The sequence below is a fragment of the Sinocyclocheilus grahami genome, unplaced genomic scaffold (assembly GCF_001515645.1).
Source record: "Sinocyclocheilus grahami isolate Dianchi unplaced genomic scaffold, SAMN03320097.WGS_v1.1 scaffold168.1, whole genome shotgun sequence".
Taxonomy (NCBI): domain Eukaryota; kingdom Metazoa; phylum Chordata; class Actinopteri; order Cypriniformes; family Cyprinidae; genus Sinocyclocheilus; species Sinocyclocheilus grahami.
Window position 1 is genome coordinate 1,283,517 of NW_015505347.1, and position 21,624 is coordinate 1,305,140.

Below are 21,624 nucleotides of genomic sequence, written 5' to 3' on the forward strand. Positions count from 1 at the left end.
TTTTTGTAAATATTTTATTATATCTTTTCATGTGACAACACTGAAGAAATGACACTTTGCTACAATGTAAAGTAGCGAGTGTACAGCTTGTATAACAGTGTAAATTTGCTGTCCTCTCAAAATAACTCAACACACAGCCATTAATGTCTAAACCACTGGCCATAAAAGTGAGTACACCCCTAAGTGAAAGTGTACAAATTGGGCCCAAAGTGTCAATATTTTGTATGTGTGTATATATATATATATATATATATATATATATATATATAATTAATTATCACAGAATTTAGGCCAACTACACTGTAAAAGAAATGCTGTGAAATGCAACACGATCACAGCCAAGTTTCAATGTGTAATAAAGCAGGATTAGGAGGAGCAGGATCTTTGGATTGAATGAGATGTACACGGATTAGAGGTGTTGACTCTTGTCTGTGTGACTATTGGACAAAAGAACTGTCAAACATCCAATAGCAAAACCCCTCAGGTCAATTCCACTGCCCGAGCAAAACAAGGGTCTGTAAAGACCCTGTGACACAGGACAGAAGGGAAGAGAAGTGAGAAAGAAAGGGACAGCGAAAGAGAAGAGAGAAACCCAAAGTAAATGTGAGGGGTGTACTCACTTCTGTGAGATACTGTGTGTATATATATATATATATATATATATATATAATTATTTAATTATCACAGAATTTAGGCCAACTACACTGTAAAAGAAATGCTGTGAAATGCAACACGATCACAGCCAAGTTTCGATGTGTAATAAAGCAGGATTAGGAGGAGCAGGATCTTTGGATTGAATGAGATGTACACGGATTAGAGGTGTTGACTCTTGTCTGTGTGACTATTGGACAAAAGAACTGTCAAACATCCAATAGCAAAACCCCTCAGGTCAATTCCACTGCCCGAGCAAAACAAGGGTCTGTAAAGACCCTGTGACACAGGACAGAAGGGAAGAGAAGTGAGAAAGAAAGGGACAGCGAAAGAGAAGAGAGAAACCCAAAGTGAATGACTCACTTCTGTGAGATACTGTGTGTATATATATATATATATATATATATATATAATTATTTAATTATCACAGAATTTAGGCCAACTACACTGTAAAAGAAATGCTGTGAAATGCAACACGATCACAGCCAAGTTTCGATGTGTAATAAAGCAGGATTAGGAGGAGCAGGATCTTTGGATTGAATGAGATGTACACGGATTAGAGGTGTTGACTCTTGTCTGTGTGACTATTGGACAAAAGAACTGTCAAACATCCAATAGCAAAACCCCTCAGGTCAATTCCACTGCCCGAGCAAAACAAGGGTCTGTAAAGACCCTGTGACACAGGACAGAAGGGAAGAGAAGTGAGAAAGAAAGGGACAGCGAAAGAGAAGAGAGAAACCCAAAGTGAATGAAATAAGAAACCAAAAACACACCTGAGCTTGGAGTTGCATAAATGAATCAACAATATCAGGATGATCCCTGGGCCCTAAAATATAATAAAGATGAAACTTAAGAAATAATAAGAATAATAAGAATATATACAAACAGCAAAAGAACAGATCGAACAGTCATGTGGAACGGAAAAGTCAACTGGACGGAAATAATCGCACACGTGAGAGAAGTAGGGCAGAGAAAGAGGAGGGAACATGAACGACTTGAAGGCAGTTGCGAAAAACGAAAAGAGGAAAAACAAAGAAAGACAGATCAATGAGTCCGTTCTGAAGGGGCGAAACAAAGAAGGAAAAGAAATAGAAGTAACGAGAGAAATAAAAGAAACCTAAAAAACAAAAGAAACAGTGGGTTTGGAGTGGGAACCCAGGAGGCACCTGTTACTGTGATGACACTTGTGTTGCTTGCTTTCTTTTTAGTGTGCGTTTTATTTTGTTTTCATTGTCTGTAAAATCAATTCAGACACCCGACTGGCCCGCCGTAGCTGGTGAGCGCTTGGTTCCCACCACCACCCCGGAAGAGCAAGGTAGCAGTCAGTCCCAAACTTCCCTCCCTTAGCTGTTCCCACACTCCAAACAAGACCCCACCCCCACAAACCAGACCCCACCCACCCATCATACCCCGCCCCTTCACAGAAAACAAACGACACACAAACACACAGGCCACGGCAGGTCCTCTCGGCCATGACACCTGATAAGGATAAGAGTGTTATCGCTCACATTTCTGCTGATTCGGAAACGATGTGGTTAAAACAAAAGAACGTGATGAATGACAAACAAGAAGTGAGGGATGCAAGCACGCTATTGGACACATGCAAAGACCAACTATGTGACTGTGTGTGTTTTTGAGTCATGCTGGACAATTTTAGGCTGTTTTCACACTTCTTGTAATTGGTTGGTCCAAACCAGAAAATGAAAATTTGATTTGACTTCCTTGTAATTATTTGTGGAATTTATCAACAATTTCTGAGTAAAAATGGTTTCAAAGTCCTACATCACATTTTTTTCAGTGTAAGTCCTTTCATTAGATTTACATCAGTAATTGCGTTACATTTCATTCCTTTGTATGTCTCTACATGTAGCAGAATGGCAATAAAGCTCACTTGACTTGAATCTGCAAGCTGACAGTAACCAAGCAAAAGGCGGCATGTTTTTCATTCAAATCAACAAGAAAAGTGTGTGGAAGTGGTGTAATGCAAAGAAAGAAGCCCTAAGACAAGTTTAACAGGTGCACAAAAGCAAAATCCCCAATTTATGAATGTGTATCCACAGCATTACTGGTAAGCAGCGCTGCATTCATAATCATATTAATACAAGCAGACCTTCTCAGTGACAAACTGGGATAAATTTAACCATGAATCTCGACTATATTGTTTGCGATTGTTGTTGATAGTGAATTAACACACTTACGCAACTTCTGGGCTATAATTCGAAGTCTTTTTTGTTGTTTCTATAGAAAAACATTAACATAATTTGGAATTAGTATTAGGAATTTCACTGTTTTGACTTTGCAACAACCTGAGTATGATCTAAAATTCTCTTGATTTGTGTAATGTAAAAAGAAATTTCTCAAACGGGAAAAATTGTGATTATAGTGATTATAATTTTTGAGTTTAATAATCATGATTATCAGTTTAACCAATATTGTGTCAAATTTGCTTTGGTGCACATTATAACACACTGTTTAAAGCAACTACTGAAACGCAATAGTACATTTATTTAGTGTGTGGTCCGATTTATCATTGTTCAGCAAAACGTACCAAGTGAAATCCAGTCATTGTTTTGTTATGATTTGTAGAAGAAAAATAACTTTTTGTACTAGTATTCATACTTTTGTAGAGCTAAAGACCAGATAATTTCAGATAAATATATAAATATAAATATATTTGGAAAATAGCTATCACAAAATCGCACTTAAAAAAAAAAAAAATTTACATTTGGTATTAAGATCCATCTCAGGTGGTCCAATCACAAGTGGTGAGCACTCAATACCGATGTAAACAGGGTATGAACTGTGTTATGGTCAAATAACTGAATTCACATTCAGATGCATTTGTAGCATAAATGCTAATGCATCCTGATGTGCCCCTGACAAGAGTGAAGCACTGTCTACTCACCTGTCAAACAATCAATCAGATCACCTGAAATGACTGTTAAATTCCAGGTGTAAACAGGGCTAAATGCATTCGGATCCAGATCAGAATCTCTAGTGTGAAAACGCCCTTCACCTAAGCGTGTGTGAAACTCATGGGGTGAAAATTTCAAGCAGAACAACAGGATCAAAAGTCACCACACCATTTCAGAAAACAAGAACCATTTCATAAGATCATGCCCATTTCTGAACTCTGTTTCTGTATGTGCGGGTTTAAAAAACAGATACATGCAAACAGCTGGAAACAGTGACAGTAAAGATATCAAAACCACAAGATTTCCTTCGCCCTCTGCAGCTGGTTGTTCCCAGCATGCCTACCTTGCTGGAAGATGGTCAAAGTAACAGAAGTGACCAATTCAAACAGCGCTTTGATTGGGGGGAAATGATTCGTTTCACTGGCAAATATGTGGACCATCTGCAAGAGAACAAAATCAATGAAATGAAACTCATAAGAAGCAGCACAACACGTTCAAGGCTTCTGAGTTCTCAAAATCACATTTAAGCATTTTAAGGCTTACACAATAAAACCATACTATCTCAAAATAAATCATGTAATTCAGATTCTAATTAAACAGGCTGGGGCACACATTCAACTAAAAAACATGGCTATTGAAAGTTTAAAATGCTCAAGATATGTTTTATAAAATATATTTACATATGTAATGAAATTTATTTATATATTTTTATATCCATACATACGAGTTAGAGGTTGCTGATATGATAATGTGTTTAAAGAAGGGCAATAAAAAGATTATTGTGCAGATCAAAAAGATGAGGGAGATAAAAATGTGCAAATATTACACAAATCTACAACGTACAACATATTACCAAAAAAACAACAAAGTAAACATTGTCATAATTCATCTACAGTTGACCATAAGAAACCTACTGGCATAGATGTGTGCTATTCATTGATTGAACTGCTCTATAACTGCGAGCATGCAGAATTACGTTTTGACTTTGAACATGTAGAGCTTGCATTTATGCATTTCAATCACATTAGGTTGTATCAAAATTTCTGTTTTTCCATCCCGAAATTGACAGATTCAACAATAAAATAATGAATTTTTGCAACACTGACACGGTTACCAAGCTGAATTGAAACAATGAATTAAATTAAGCTGAATAATCACACTAATATGTTCTATAGAGCTACTTGTTTTCTTTCTATTTAAACAAATTGACTCTCTAACACTCGCAATCTCTATTCTATTTTATCTAGCTGTTTTTTAATTTATTTATAAAAAAAAAAACTTGACCCTCTAACACTTGCACTCTCTATTCTATTTCTACTCTACTACTTTTCATTTAATTGGCTAGCATATTAACACTAGCATTCTCTATTCTTTTTCTATATTCCATCTACTTGTATTCTTTTTATTTATTTTAAGAAAAAAAAACCTTGCTACTTGTACTGCGTTAAGACTAATCGAGACTTGTCACAGCACTTACATATCATTGCTCTTTTGTTGGTTTTGATTGCTTCTATTGTTCTCATTTGTAAGTCCCTTTGGATTAAAGTGTCTGCTAAATGACTAAATGGAAATATTTCATAACTGACGCATTTCCAACATTAACACTGTTATTTTCCTGTTTTATTAACTTGAAGCTGCTTTGAAACAATCGGTGTTGTATAAATAAATGTGACTTGACTTGAAATGATAATTAAGACTTTAGTCATTAACTTTTATTTTTTAAGGACCCACATGGACATTACATCCTGTATGAACATTCATTTGTCATCCTGTGTTTCGTGTACCTGGCGTGTTAAATCCAGCGCTGACGCCTGCGGTATGGTACTGTACATCTGCCCCAGCATCTCACTCAGCTGAGACACCATGGGGGCAAAATCATGCAGGAGAGTTTTCACAGACTTCTCAAAGATGGCACACACCGCCTGAGAGAGAGCAGAATTAAATCTGTCCTGCATCCATATTGAAAAGATAAAATGAAACCTGAGCAAATGACTATGGCACGATCTGGAGATGAGGCAGAATAAGAAGTCTGAGGTGAATCATACCTCCACAACCTGCGAGTCATTCAGCCATTTACTGAGGACCGTCTGTATCAGTGCAAAGACCTGCTGGAGCACCACCACCACCTAGAAAACAAACACACTCGAGTCCACCTCTGACATATTGAAAACGTCTGCTTCGCAGTGACCGCGGCCAGCTGGAAGGTGCTTACAGGGTTGGGGCCTGTCTGGGGCGGGGCTGATTTGATGGGCGGGGCATTCTCTCCTGGCTCCTCCTCCGGTTTGGTGATGTCCAGCGTGGTGAAGAGATTGGATAGCAGACCGAGGATGTGAATAATGGCCAGTTTATTCGAAGGGTTTGGCTGAAAAGAGAAACCAGGGTCAGATTGGTATTTGACATGCCTTTTCATTTTAAAGGGGCCATATTTTACAATTTCAAAGCATACAGACAAAAAATTTTTTTTAAATCCACTTATAAATTCATGCACCATAAACAGTCCTTACCGAGCTGTTCATGACCATTTTCTCTGTCTATCACACATTAGATTAAACGGAGTGTTTTTGCTACTGTACCTTTAAAGACATGCTATTTAAATGACATCTACTATGAGTGGCTAAACTTTGCATACTAGCATAGCTCAATCTGTTGTTCGTCAGGGCAGACCAATAAAATAAAATCACAATATGGCTTAACGCAATGTTAAAGAAAAGAAATGAATGCCACTTTTAATAAAAAATATTATTATTGCAATTTATTCTGTAAAATAAAACTATTACTATTGTTCTTAAATATTTGATTTTACAGTGAAAAAATAATAAGGGGCTCTTTATTTTTGTCTACATATTTTTACCGATTTCTACCTGTTTTTGCAGAATAGTTTAAATAAATTGTCTCATGGACAGGAGAAAGAGTTCTCCCTACATAAAAGGGTTATTATAGTAAAAGGAAACTAAAACCAATTAACAAATAATCAAACAAACAAATAAATGTTACCTGAAATCAAATAAATTTAAAACATTAATTATTTTAAGCTAGTTCTTAGCAAAGAAACATTACTTGTTTTGATATCTCATTTTCAACTTGCTGTACTAAAATGACAAACTAAACTGAAATAAAATTGCATAAAAACTAAACAGACATTTAAAAAAATAATAATAAAAAGGACAAAAACAATAAAACTTTAACAAAAATTAAAACAGAAATTATTAAAATAAAAACTAATTCAAACTATTAACAAAAAGTACAATAGCATCTCAATGATACTAATGTACAACGTAATACTAACACTTCTACATAGTATACATTAAACATTTCAAACGAGCATGAAAAATCCCGCAATATGAGCCCTTAAAACAATCAATTTCAGCGCCCATAATGGTACAGAGACAGAACGGTGGGATGGGCGTTCGCTCCTGGGAACATCAGCTGTAATTAAAAGAGTCGTTAAACAACCATTAGGCCAACAGTCTAATTACTGCTGTTAGCTCCATGACAACAGCTCAGTGATTGGCGGAGAGGCAGAGCGAGTCGCTACACTGTCCTCCTTCCTGTGTGACATCATACACAAGCACAAAAGAAAGAGACGCTCAATTAAACCTTTAACAAAGGCACTGGTGCACAGGCAGCCTTATTTTCCAAAGGTTAACCTGGAAGAAGATTATACTACATGCCTACTTTAAAAAATAAGTACATTTAAATCACTTTTATAAAATAAAGTTCAGTAGTTTTAATGGTAAAAATAATTAATGAATTCAATTGATATATGACGTCAGAGATGCATGCATGTGTTGTCTTTTAAAAACGGCTCATCCAATCAGATATCAGAGCCAGAACCATTTGTTTTATAAAGAACATGTGAAGAACTGTACACTACGTTCCTGTTTACTTTGAATATTTTGAGCAATTTTACTGACAGCGCCTTCTGAAAATAGCATCAGAGGAGATGCATGAGATCTGATTGTTCAGATACATCCTCACAGCATCTGTGGCCAGCAGGGGTCACTGTGTGGGCGGCCCATCACAGCCTGTTTACAGAGGCTGATGTAATGTCTTTCTGGGAAGGACCAGACGGGAAGGAAAGGTATAAGAAAACGAAAGTCAAAAACAGACATGCAGCACGTAGAAAGAGAACACATGTGCAGCCGGACTGGAAATAGGAGTGAACTCGGTTTAGATTTGACATGCATTTTGATAAGATGCTAAATAAATGCAATGCGAAAGTATTTAGAAGCTAGATTTTGACGTCTGGGAGTGACGTTTGCTTATGCATGCAAAAAGGTGGTTGTCAGGGTGTTTAGTTGAAAAGAGTCTGCTGTAACATTCTGGTCTTTAGACACAATTTCAATACAAGTCCGTGGGATTTTTTGCCTGTTTTTATATCAGCCAGATGAAAATTGTGAGTGTAAATGCTTAGAAAATGTACAGCTGCACATTCTGATCCGTAGATATGCAGTGGAATCCAATACTAATTAAATCATTTTATTTCTCCCATTATGTCTTAAGATGTGCAACATTTTTTGATGCACTAAAACGAATTTTTTTACTTAATCCAAAATTACAGTTTTCAAATAAATACTGGTATTGTATAAACCGAGTTGTACAAATGTTAAAGGTTTAAAATGCACACAAGGCAGTTTTATACTAACTTTTTAATGATATATTAATTTGTTGCTGAAATATGATTTAAATGGTGTCTGTATTAAAAACTTGTTTTCATGACAGATTTATTCAAACGTACTTTAAATAATGAAGACAACAGCTCAAGTAAAAATATCAAATGTAATATAGTGCATATATTTATCAAAAAGCTCCTCTCAAGAGTCATATTTTCTGGTTTTCCTGAGGTAAACGTCTGATGTTCATTAATTTTTATTTCGTGCTATAGCTAGGAATTAAACATGAAAAGATGATCGGTTCACTTGCAACAAAGGTAACAAAGCAGAAAATTTATTGCGATTGCTGAATGGGATGCACACTATAAATGTTTAGTGGAGTAATGTTCACACATCAACTGAATGCAGCACAGAGTAAAAGGTTCACTGATTCATTAAAATGAAGATCAAAAAATAAAGAGAGATTAATACTGTAAATCCAGCACTATGATCCACACAGCTAACGTTTTCCTATTGTAGTTCATCCACATTGTTTATACACAGACTAGGGATGCACCGATACAATTTTTTCAGAACCGATCCGATACCAACAATTCTGAGTATCGGCCGATACCAGCACTGTTTTTTTTCTAATCAATGTAGAATTTCTATACCTCAGTGTGGTGACCTGATCATCATTGTTTTGTGTGTTAAACACAATCTACTAAATATAGACAACTTCATTTTAAAGAAAAATAACAAATGAAAAATTATATAATCATTATCTATGACAAAAATACTATTATAAACTAGGTTATTGGATAATTCAGCAGCAAAAGTTATTCTAGACAAATCGTAAGTGCTCAATAATTTTATAAAATGTAAACATTTAGTGAAATAACATTATTTAGAGGGGAACAAATATAAGTGAATAGTGTAGGACTAAATCTGGTGAAATGTTACACTCTTTACGCTCTTTGCATTGTTGTCAAACACATTCATGAAAAACAAGTAAATATATTTATATATAAATGTATACTAAACTTGCCGCGATAGACGGTGCTGACGGTGATACCGGTGTTAAGCCGCAACACCGGTTACATCACTTGCCCACCGACCCCCACCGTCGTTTCGATTTTTTATAGAAATACAAATCATTTAGTTCTGTAAAAGAACAGACATTACAATTAAAAACTGAACGTGGCTGCTCAATGCAGCGTGCCGAACGACAGTCGCATCACAGATCAGATTGCATGAGTCGAGCTGGGTGCCAAGAAGAGTGGGGTGAGACAGACAAGACGATCGCGGATGATTTAGTTTCGAAACGAAATGCAAAAGCGCCTGTTTGGCAATATTTTGGATTTTGAAAAGCCTGTTGACTTTTGCCGTTTATCTAAGGTGATTTTGGAAGTTTTTTTTAAACATTCGTTTCTTATTTAATTGGTTACACATTATTTGCTGTTTTTTACTTTATTTAAACTTTGTGTTATTTATTTATTTTATTTGACATCAAGGTGTATGCCGTGCCTCCAAGCTTTCTTACTCGTTTTGCTAATAAACGTTCTACGTTTCTTATTTATTTGGTTATATATTATACATGTTTACTTGGCCTATTTCCAGTTTTGTATACCTATTTAAACTTTATGTAAGTTATTTGTTATTTTATATTAGGCATAGCCTGCCCTATAGCATGGTGTATTTGTTTTGTTAATAAAAGTTCTATGTTTATATATATGCTAAAGTGAGTTTGACGTTGTATTTTGTTGTTGCATTCAAGCAATTGACGCCTAACTGCCGCTAATTCAAAAGTGAAAGTAAAATGCTCACGGCGCTTTTAAGCTATTTAAAAGCGATGGAAAGCGAGGAAAAGGGGGAACGCCCCTTCCCCCGTGGTGATACCGGTGTTGTCACACGTCGATTAACCGGTGGGAAAATTTCCTCACCGTCACAACCCTAATGTATACTATAAATTAAAAGACATTTCTTGCAAATGCATAGCACAGTAATGGAGGCAGCAACATATGATAGATAGGACAGAACAAAAAGGCTATTAATAATCTTTTATTGCGCAAAAGTATTATAACACAAAGAGCTTATGCGCATCCCATGCACAGAATGTTGCACTTAAAGCAACATGGAGTCACAGCGCTCTGAATATAGAAAAGTTCAAAGCACAAAGAGAAGAGATACTGATGTGTAGTATATTATATCTGTGCGATAGTTTATTGAGCCTTTTCTTTTAACAGTTTTAAACTTCAGTTTACATTTAGTCATTTAGCAGATGCTTTTATCCAAAGCGACTTACAAATGAGGACAATGGAAGCAATCAAAATCAACAAAACTGTGCGCTCTTGGAGAGAGTTTCGTCGTCTTGACTGTCATAACTGAACACGTCACGCAGTTTGAATGCTGAATGGAGGATGACAGACAGCCGCAGCTTAGAGAAGAGTTTACGTGAATTTGAATTTAATTACTTAAATATTCATCTGTACCTCACATTAAACCATGGAACATCTTTAGAACACTTGGAATATAGTGCACGAGAACTTTATGGTGCTTTATAATGTTTTTTTGTTTAGTTTTTTGCCTTTTGTGGGACTTATCAATAACACAGAATGGTAAACGCAGAATATTGGATTTGGATCGGTCTCGTCTGACCAATACCCGATCCGGCAGAAAATGCCAGCATCAGAGCTGATACCGATACCGAGTATAGGATCTGTGCATACCTAACACTGACTGATCGGAAAAGTACTAATCAAACTTTGTCTCGGATAATATTTTCAGGTGAATACATTTCAGTGCATCACTAACAAAGAATTTTGCTCTTGACAATTTAGCACACACAATTTTAGCACGCATGAACATCAAAACAAATAATGTCAGCACTTATTGTATTTAAAAGAATGTTTTGACGGCAAAAGAGTGAATGTTTGTCTATTTAAAAACAGTGTCAGTTCACTAGTCTGCTGTTTTATCAGTTTTTCCATTGATCCTGCTTTAGCCTTTTTTTTGGCACGTCTATTTGTGAAACAAAAATCGATCAAATATCTGCCCATATTGTGTTTGAAATGTCAGTTACTTAATATGAATCCACGCAGGGCTCTCAGTAACATTAAGTCGATTTCTCCTGCGGTTAACTCTTCCAGTGCCTAGAGTAATGCCAATCTGTTCCTGCTGAGAAATGTTCCATCCTATGACACGCACACGCAGATGCAGGGTCTGTTCACAAGCAACCGGGCCAAACCAACACACGATACCAATAAACAAACCTACAGGCCTGAGAGGGTGTCAGTCGAGGGGTTTAATGTCTCACCGTCTCCCCTGCTAGTTTCTCCAGTTGTTGGATGTACGGGGTGATCAGAGAGTGAAGGTTCCTCAAGATCTCCTCCACCGGCAGCGCGGACAACAGAAAGCCCAGAGCCTGCATCAACCACATACACTGACTCGTCTAGAGAAAAAGAGATTGAAAAGACGAACAGATTTAATGGTGTCATAACTAGGCGAGACGCATTTTCAGCTTCAAATAATGTTTTTGCCCTCAGTGAAAGCAAAAAACCCATGCAAAGTGCCAAAAATCACAGCCGAAGAGAACATATTTGATGTTTAATAAACAATTATGCCCAGCTATCTGTAGAATCTTTAAAATCACATTAAAAACCCTTTCTATGACTTACACAAAAAATGAATACCGGAAAAACACACACCAGTAAATGTGTAATAATGTGTTTTACACTTCAATTTATACTGTACATATATACTATGGGTTTACAACTTTTTATGGACTCGATTTCCGACCAATAAGATTTCACTGCATTAAGTGTAAACTTTATATCACAAAGATGTGGTCGAGAGGCGGTTGAATAAAAAAAAAAATAATAATAATTTTGCAATGATGTGCACTAATGAATTGTGCAAAATGACACCATGAATGTATTACAAAAGTAAATATGATTGTATTTTTGTTTCATTTAGATTTAAAAAAAGGAAAAGACAAATAATTTGACTTTTTTTGTGTTACACCTAATCAGGATACTATGCAAAGTGACTTAAATTGAAATTATTTCATAAACAAAATTATTACCATTTACAGCTCTATAAAAATTGCCTTTGTTTGAGCAAAAACAAATGGGTTTATTCATAACACAAACTCACCTTATGGATCTGTTTAATAAGTACTTCCTAGAAAAAAAAAATGGAAAAAGACAAACATTCAAAGGTGAAAAACTAATTTTGTCCCATAAGTGTCAGTATCATCATTAAAACGTGTAATACCTGTGAAACAGCGACTATATTGGCGGCGTATGGGGGCAGGTCGTATTTGCACTCTCTGCAGATCTTCTTTAGCGTGGAGACGCTGGAAACAGACAGGTCTGGATTGCCCAACGCCTGCAAAACCAGCGGCAGAACGCTGCTCAACATCACCGGATGATCCGCCAACCACTCTGCCAACGCTCCTACAGGGAGAGACGTAATGGGTAAATATCTGGCTGGAACACAAATTGGGTATCTGCGTGGGAAAGTAATTGTGTGTAATTGTCTGGCCTGGACTAAAATGTGTGAAAACAGCCCAAATTGCTTGAGATGATAAATTACAATTTCCTAACACATAGAAATCCAGTAGCCCCTCACTGCAGAACACAAGATCCAGGGGGCGTGGTTGGATCCACATCTAGGGGGTGGAGATTGGTAGGTTTAGGGGTGGAGATGGGTGGGTTTAGGGATCAGGGGGTGGAGACGGTTAGGTTTAGGTATATGTAAGGTGGGAGGAGTTGGATCTGGATCCAACCACACCCCCTGGAACTTGTGTTCTGCAGTGAGGACCATCTCTAGAAATGAGTGTTTTTAATGCTATAGGAGCACCAGTATGCGAGCACACACCGATTGTGAACATGACCGTGTCAGCCAGCTGGACGTTGTTTATGTTGATTCTTGGAATGAGACCGATGAGTCCTGGGATGACGTCGGAATAGTTCACATCTATCGTTTCGGCGATGGACTGGAATCCGTACAACAGCGCTTCCGTGTGCTGGAATAAATAAATTGCACAAAATCCTGTTAAAAGGCACCATGTAGGTCTGTAGTTTGTTTTTAGTTCTGCACAATTTTTATGCAATTATATACAATTTTATGATTACATCAATGTAAATGTAAAATAATTTTAAATATATATTTCACAGTAATAAAAAACAAACATTTAAGAACATAGTAAAATAAATATATTATTTTACAGTACAACTATTTATAATAATATTTAAATAATCTATTACAGTATTAATGAATTAACAGATTTAATAATATTATAAATACATAATAATTATATAAATTAATATATTTTGAATTAATATATAAATATTAATATTTGTATATTTAGTTGTATATAATTTTTTGTTCAAAATAAAAATTAAATAAATTATGTGAATAAATTAATAATCTATTAATTCTTCATTTCCAAATGTTTAACCAGCAAGCTTTTTTTTTGGCGAAAGACTGCAGGAAGCCATTAAAGCTCTCATTTACTGATTTCGGTTTACGTGTTTGAGAAGATTTTTGGCGCATGCTGCTTTTTCAAATGCATCTTAGAAGCGACTCAAAATCATGGCAGAAGCAGAGATGATTTTGTGTAGAAGAGTATTTACTGCAAACCAAGTTGTTCTAAAATGCTGAAAACACCAGATCATGAGCTGCTCGTGTGTAGATGAACACAGTGCCACCCCTTCACTATGAAACATGCAGCGCTTGTATTTATTTAATGAAAACCTTTGAGACTTGATAATCGCACCAAGCCATTATTGTGATTTTGGTTTTATCAATCATGCAGCCCTAGCCTCAAAAGTTTGCCCTTTTGCTTCAAATGTTTAATGACCCAGCAAAACCAATGAAAACTGAAGACTAAATCCATTGTTTTCTGACCTGCCATGTTGTTGTTGGCTCTGTATTGGTGAGGACTCGTCCCAGTTTGTCGTACAGGTTACTGAGTAATTCGGCTCCCAGCATCTCGTAGACGTACATCAGTGTGTCAGATACATCCACTCTAAAAGAGCCAAACAGAAATGTGTCATATTATCAACCCTTCACTCCTTGTAGCACGAACCCTTTGTGTTGTTATTGGTTTTATTTTCAAAGACAATGCATCGAAACCCCCCCCCACGCACATTATATTTAATTACATATAATTAATAAATAATTAACATTTTATTATATTTAAATACGTTAAATATAAATATAATATTTAATTTACAATTTAAAATATAATATTTCAATATTTAATATTGCTCATTGCTAACAGCAACTTTGTCTGCTATGCCACTTCAGCAAATCCAACATGAAACTGCTGAGTGTAGAAGAAAATGTTACAACAGGCCCATGATAATGTGAATCACACACACACACACACACACACACACACACACACACACACACACACCACACACCACACACCACACACCACACACCACACACCACACACCACACACCACACACCAGACCTGTAGATCCTGAACTGCTCCTTCTCGTCTGATGACCAGGAAGCATATTCCTCATCCGTAGGGAACTGCGCTTTGTGCAGCAGAACATCTACGAGCTGGAAATACACAGGCCTGTAGACCTGCAGATAAATGGCCTGTTTCTCTGCCTCAAACGACATGATGTCATCCTGAAACACACAGGCAATCATCAACAAACATACATTACACTACTGCTGAATTAAGGGAGAATACAGTCACTGGGTCAGTATTAGGGCTGTGCGATTAATCGAAATTGAATCGAAATCGCGATTTGAGATGTTGCGATTTCCTAATCGCAAAGCCTGCGATATGGACACGATATTACTCTGTTCCAGAGCATATGCATGACTGCCAGCCTTGAGTTGCAGTCTTACTAACCAACAGAGTGAGCGCACCTCCGTTCTCCCCAATCAGCACTGCTCTAGCCAACTGTGTAAACACCCACCATTAAAAAAAAACCCCAAAAAAACGAAAGCGGAAGAGAGACAGAGTGGGTCAGATCGATAGTTAGGCTAATTAAAACTAAAGAAAAACATATGCAATTTAAGCTTCAAAATGACAGACAATGAACAAAAAAGTTAATTTGCAAGAGCTGCGTCACAACGCATATCAAGAGCTCCCTTATCGGTTCTGTTTTCAGTAATGGAGAATAAAAGATACATTCTTAGATGTTTTTGTTAGTACGTGAACGTTATCTTACACATTTTATCTCCCCAACAGATTAATGTGAAATAAGTTTATGATGCATGTTCGCTATTGCCAATTCAGAAGAGCGCACACACAGCCTGTGTCTGTGAATGCTTCTCATACTCGCTCCTCTCTGCCCCACGCGGCGCAAATCCCGCGTCACGGACGAGCCATTCATGCTTGCCGCACTCACGCAGGCTGTCTCGTACCAAATACTTAAAATGAATAAATCAGCCTATGTAACATATGTAATACTTTAATAATTGATTTAAGAAATACAGTTCTTTATTTCTAAAAAATAAACAAATATTTTCAGTGAAATTCAGTAATTAAGCTAATTCTGGAAAAGTAGTTATACAATTATAATCTTGCCTGCCGAAAAAAAATAAAAATAGAACCCCTCCCAAAACACAATAACAAATGTAATGGATTTCAGGGTTATAATGGGAATTGTATTGGTTTTAATATAAACTATAATGGTGTCTATTTGATGGATTCTATTGGTGGGATGTAATCTGGCAGATGGAAACCAATGGAACAACAGTAATTCCTATTGGAATAATGCCCAAAACAAAAAGGAATTTTGTAATGGTTTAATGGAAACTATAAGAATTTCTGTGATGGTTTCTATTGTTTTTTTCAGCAGGGTAATGATACCCATACTGTGCTGCACATTATTGACAATATTGAGCTGAAGCTTGACTTTGCAAATTTAAAATCGCAAATCAAATCGCAATCGCAATATCTGTCAAGAAAATCGCAATTTGATATTTTCCCCCAAATCGTACAGCCCTAGTCAGTATCACAAAATAAACCCTGTGTTAAGCCCCGTTCACACCAAGAACGATAACTATAAAGATAACAATAAAGATATAGATCTAAAAATCGTTCTTAATATTAAAGAATAGCACAGTCCACACCACAACCATAACGATAAAGGCACAGAGAAACGATATTGTTAGATCTAAAAATCGTTCTTAATATTAAAGAATAGCACAGTCCACACCACAACCATAACGATAAAGGCACAGAGAAACGATATTGTTGGAATCATTTTCAGAATTTTTATTTTTTAGATCCGTGCATGAGGTCTTAAAGAGACAGCAACCTAAATAAACCTGCTGCTGTCTGTATTTATTTATTTATACATTAAAGACTATCCAGAGTTATTTTAATGTTGAATAGATAATTCAGTTTCTGTGGTATTTCTGTACCTGAATATTATTTTAGATTAGATGATTGTGATTAGATGATTGTAGTTTAAAAATACATCTAAAAAATACCCCAACTCCCCCCATAAGAGTCACCTAAAGCATGCAACTTGATTAAGTTGAAATCACACCGGTAGGATAGTGGTAGGTTTGTACTAAAAGTTATTATTGCTAATACTTCATTTCTTAATGGAGAAACAATATAAGTGTCCATAACCCAATAGCTTCTTTGTATTCCGTACAGCGGCAAAAAAACATACACACAAAATATTCAGCTAATGCAGACTGGAAGCACGCGCAAGGACACAAGCAAAGGACATTCCTGAATATTCAACACGTGACACACACTGCAGTAAACACACAGCACAGGTGTATATTCAGATACAGTTCAATGTCTCTAACGGAAACTCTCCATCACTGCTGGAGATAGAGATTAACACAACCTTCACACACAATACAAACCTTTCAGTCCTGTTTCTAAGATCAATCAGCATGTTTACTGATGCTAAAAGTGTCCTATACATAAGACAGCAGCCTGTGTGTGTTAAGACGGGTTTAAGATGTCAACTGCTCACCTGTAGTGTGTACCAGAAGGTGAGCGTGAGAGAGCTGGTGGTCTCGTTGACGGGGTAGTGACCAGGGATGCCCGTGCAGAACATGATCATATTCACCAGAGCCAGAAAACTCTGCCAGTGCTCCACCTGCTCCAACAGAGCTCTGATAGAGAAGAGCAGAACAGACCTTCATCACACAGGAACACAATCACCAGCACTACATCATATTTGGAGAATATTTGTTACTAGGGATACAAAATATGTGACCCTGGACCACAAAACCAGTCTTAAGTAACACGGGTATATTTGTAGCAACAGCCAAAAATACATTGTATGGGTCAAAATTATCGATTTTTCAAAGCACATTTATTCAGCTTTCAAATGATGCATACATCTCAATTTCGAAAAATTTACACTTATGACTGGTTTTGTGGTCCAGGGTCACATATATTGACGACATTTACATTGCCTTTAGTAGATGCATTTATCCAAAGTGACTTATAAATGAGGAACAAAAGCAATTTGTCAAGGTGCCAACAATATTCATAATATATAAGGCCAGGTTTAGTTGACAACTAAACTAGGAAGCAAACTAGACAAGAGGAGAAATGCAAAGAAGAAAATTGGTGAGCACAAGAAAAAAAAAATGAATGAATGAAAAACTGATTTACAGCCAATATTATACATTTGGGGTCTATAAGTTTTTTGTTTTTTTTAAATGAATACTTTTATTCAGGAAGGATACATTAAATTGGTCAAAATGACAGTACAATAATTTATAATGTTACAAAAGATTTATTTTTCAAATAAATGTTGTTCTTTGATCTTATTCAAGAATCGCTAAAATATTCAGCAGAACAACTGTTTTCAACATTGATAATAATCAGAAATGTTGCAAATCAGCATATCTGAATGATTTCTGGAAGGATCATGTGACACTGAAGACTGGCACAATGATGCTGAAAATTCTGTTTTGTATCACAGGAATAAATTACTTTTTAACATTTATTTAAATAGAAAACATTTATTTTAAACTGTACTAATATTTTAGAATATTACTGTTTTTACTGTATTTTCAGATGAGAAAAGCCCTCCTTTATCTTTTGTTGTTGACGTCAAATGTGGTGCATTACTGTCAGCGTCACACGACAGGGAATCTGAGAGAAACATCAGGAATGGTCATTTAGTCTGACACCTGCTTCCATTCTTAGTTTGAGAGTGTGAGAGCACCGACGAATGGAGTGAGATTTTAGCAGAAACTGCCTGTAGGTGTAACATGCCTGACCAAAATCAAGTCTGAGTCGGATACTGGGACACTGCCTTAGATATAACCCTGAGCCGAGTATCATCTGCTCACTCAGCAAGAGAACATCCACAGAGACCAGAAGCTTTCAAAGTGAAAATCTCACCATAATTACTACAACAGCATCCCTCCAGAGACTCGTACTTGCACACATCTCACACAGAGTCCACAATTACTGATCAGTATATATCTCTGTTTGTACCTTGAATGATTCTCTCCCAGAGAGACAGCGATTCGACAGATGCCATGTGACGTTTCCATGTCTCCATTCTGTACGGCGTCTCGTAACTGTTCCTGTAGCTGCAACACCTGCGGCACCAACTTCAGGAGAGTGTTCACGTACCTGAAACACACAGACACAACGTTCAGGACTCAACACAAAACAACATTAGCATTAGCAACACATTTAGCTTTTGTAATGTGAAATAAACTTCACTTCCTGTAGCTATTCTAACTAGTTTTTAAAAATAAAGACTGAAAGACTTATTGGAAGATTAATTGTGGTGACATTCAAGACCATTTAAGCCCCAAGTTTAGCTTTTTACTTCTGGCGACTGTCTCTCGGCTACAAAATTCATAAAAGTTGTGAAGATGATCATGATGAACAAAGGCTTGTTGGTCACAGGAAATTATCCAAAAGCTAATAGAAAAATTGTTGTTAAGGGAACCAGGGTGATTCTAACTTCCAAATTGGCCTACAAAAATACGTCATCACTGCAGTGCTCTATGTGTGATATGTATATTTTGAATGCACTGCAATTTGCTTTGGATAAAAGTGTCGGCCAAATGCATAAATGTAGAAGCCATATTCAACAAGGAAAAATATGGTGAAAAGTGGGCAGCACAGGTGATATTAGCTGAAAAGGAAAGCCATTTCAGAGGTGGATAAATTTTTTTGATGCTTTTTGATAATTTTTTCCCCCCTGTAAAATAAGGTGCAAAGAATCATTCACAATAGTACAGGAATGTGTATTAAGAGTGTAAATGGTCAATTTTGGGACAACTTTTTCTTACAAACAGATTTTCACTTCACATGAAAATGACATTAATTAATGGACTGGAGTGGTGTGGATTACTTGTGAATTATTGTAATGTTTTTATCAGCTGTTTGGACTCTCATTTTGACGGCACCCATTCACTGCAGAGCATCCATTGGTGAGTAAGTGATGTACAGTAATGCTACATTTCTCCAAATCTGTTCTGATGAAGAAACAAACTCATCTAAATCTTGTTGCCCTGAGGGCGAGTACATTTTCAGGTGAACTCTTCCTTTAATCTAATCACTGCCCTTGATAACACGCATACACTAAACGGAAGGTTTACCAGTGCAGTGATTTCACATGATGCAGTGGTTTTCAACTTGCTTGGCTAAATTACTTCTACACACATTCCCATAATGACAAAAACACAGCAAACAACATCAGCTCTAATCTGCACAATGTAGTTTCTCTTCTCTTGAAATCATGACGCTTTCCTTCATTTGTCTACAGCTGTTACCTCATTCCCACATCAACTTCTGTCATGCTCCTCACTCCTGCTGCCATCTCAGCGTTTCTGGAACAATCTGTCCTCACGCTCTCTCTCTCTCTCCCTGTCGCTCGCTGTCGTCTCATCCTCGTTTTGGTGTCAACAGCAGGAAGGACACACGAGTGGAAATGTTAATGAGGAGCGGACAAAGAAAAAGTATGAACAGCAGCTCATTACGGGCTTGTCTGAGGCTCAGCACTCGACAGGCACATCAGAGTGCTTCATTAAAGCAAGGAAAATCTACACTGTTGCACCCTTAAATACTCCTCTATTAGGCTTTACTCAGATCAGTGGCCAAAAAAAATGCCTTTTTTTTTTTTTATAAACACATTTGACTCAAATCGGTTTAGTTTTATTTGTAGTAAAAAAAATTACAACTACTATAAAATAACATTTATACATCCATCTATCTATCTATCTATGAGATGATATTTCAGAGATTGTGATGTAATATGATGATGATAAATTATAAAGGAATCTGTATGACATACCAGGGAGACGTTTCACAGTTCGTTAGGTTTTAAATAGTTTTTTTTTTTTTTTGCAGTGCTGAAGGCAGAGAGATGCTGCCAAGAGCACACTAAACCACACAGAAGAATTTTAAGGGGGTCATATCATGGAAAACACGATTTTTCTTGCTCTTTTCTTGAAAGAAGATATTGATGTACTACAGTATGTAAACAAGATCTGTTCCAAAACCCAGTGAGTTGGCAGATTCTGAAAGCATCGCAGGCAAGCAATGTGAAGGCTGTACCAAACAGCAGGCAGCAACCTTATGCTGCTTTCAGAGATACTAGATTCGGTCCAAATTATAATGCAGTATCGCATGCATCCTTCACAGGTGATGCAATCACACAATGCAACGTTTACTTTTTAAACATACTAATGTCAAACTCTACTGGAATCAATTAGGAGTCAAGTCAAGCAAAAAAAAGTGCTCTCCATTATTGTATTAAGTATTCATTATCTTCTGCTTGGCATTTTGACATTTCATGCCATGCAGCTTAATTTCAGCTGCTGATTTCAGTGCTAGACAAATTTCAAGTCAATGGAAACTTTGAATCAAGGCAAACTTGTTTCAACAGCGACAGGAGGGAAAATGACAAAGAAATAGCTCATTTTTGGTGGAATAAACCCAAACAAATATACTACCATTCAAAAGTTCTGGGTCATTGATACTTCTATTCAACAAAGATGCATTAAACTGATTAAAAAAATGTTATTTATAAATGTCACAAAAGAAAACAATATTTATCTATTTCATAAATAAATAATGTTCTTTCTATTCATCAAAGAATCTTGAAAAAATACATTACACTTTCCACAAAAACATGAAGCAGCACAACTGCTTTCAACACTGATTATAATAAGAATAATAATGCTTTTTTTTAAAGCATATTAGAATGATTTCTGAAGGATCATGTGACAATAAGAATGGCGTAATGGTGCTGAAAATTCAGCTTTTGCATCACAGAAAAAAATTAAAATTTTAAAACAAACTAAGAAAACAATTATTTTTATTATTAAAAATTTATAATAATATTTTATTATAATATAAATTATAATATTTAATAATATACATTTTTTTACACTGTATTTTGATCAAATTAATACTACCCTAGAGAGCATTGGTAAAATATATATAATATAGGTTATATTTTATATATATATATATATA

The 21,624-nt window shown here is 36.2% G+C and overlaps 1 protein-coding gene across 1 annotated transcript in view; it reads right to left on the reverse strand.

Moving 5' to 3' along the window:
* ipo13b (importin 13b) overlaps window positions 1-21,624 on the reverse strand; it is a 48,256-nt gene that overhangs the window by 4,981 nt on the left and 21,651 nt on the right. The window contains exons 4-16 of the mRNA XM_016282928.1: window positions 18,622-18,762; window positions 17,138-17,279; window positions 14,647-14,813; window positions 14,072-14,192; window positions 13,040-13,187; window positions 12,434-12,615; window positions 12,314-12,340; window positions 11,475-11,609; window positions 5,779-5,928; window positions 5,612-5,692; window positions 5,351-5,488; window positions 3,910-4,006; window positions 1,425-1,477 (exon numbers count right to left, since the gene is read on the reverse strand). Coding sequence (XP_016138414.1) covers window positions 1,425-1,477; window positions 3,910-4,006; window positions 5,351-5,488; window positions 5,612-5,692; window positions 5,779-5,928; window positions 11,475-11,609; window positions 12,314-12,340; window positions 12,434-12,615; window positions 13,040-13,187; window positions 14,072-14,192; window positions 14,647-14,813; window positions 17,138-17,279; window positions 18,622-18,762 — 1,582 coding nt within the window. The remainder of the gene's footprint in view (window positions 1-1,424; window positions 1,478-3,909; window positions 4,007-5,350; window positions 5,489-5,611; window positions 5,693-5,778; window positions 5,929-11,474; window positions 11,610-12,313; window positions 12,341-12,433; window positions 12,616-13,039; window positions 13,188-14,071; window positions 14,193-14,646; window positions 14,814-17,137; window positions 17,280-18,621; window positions 18,763-21,624) is intronic.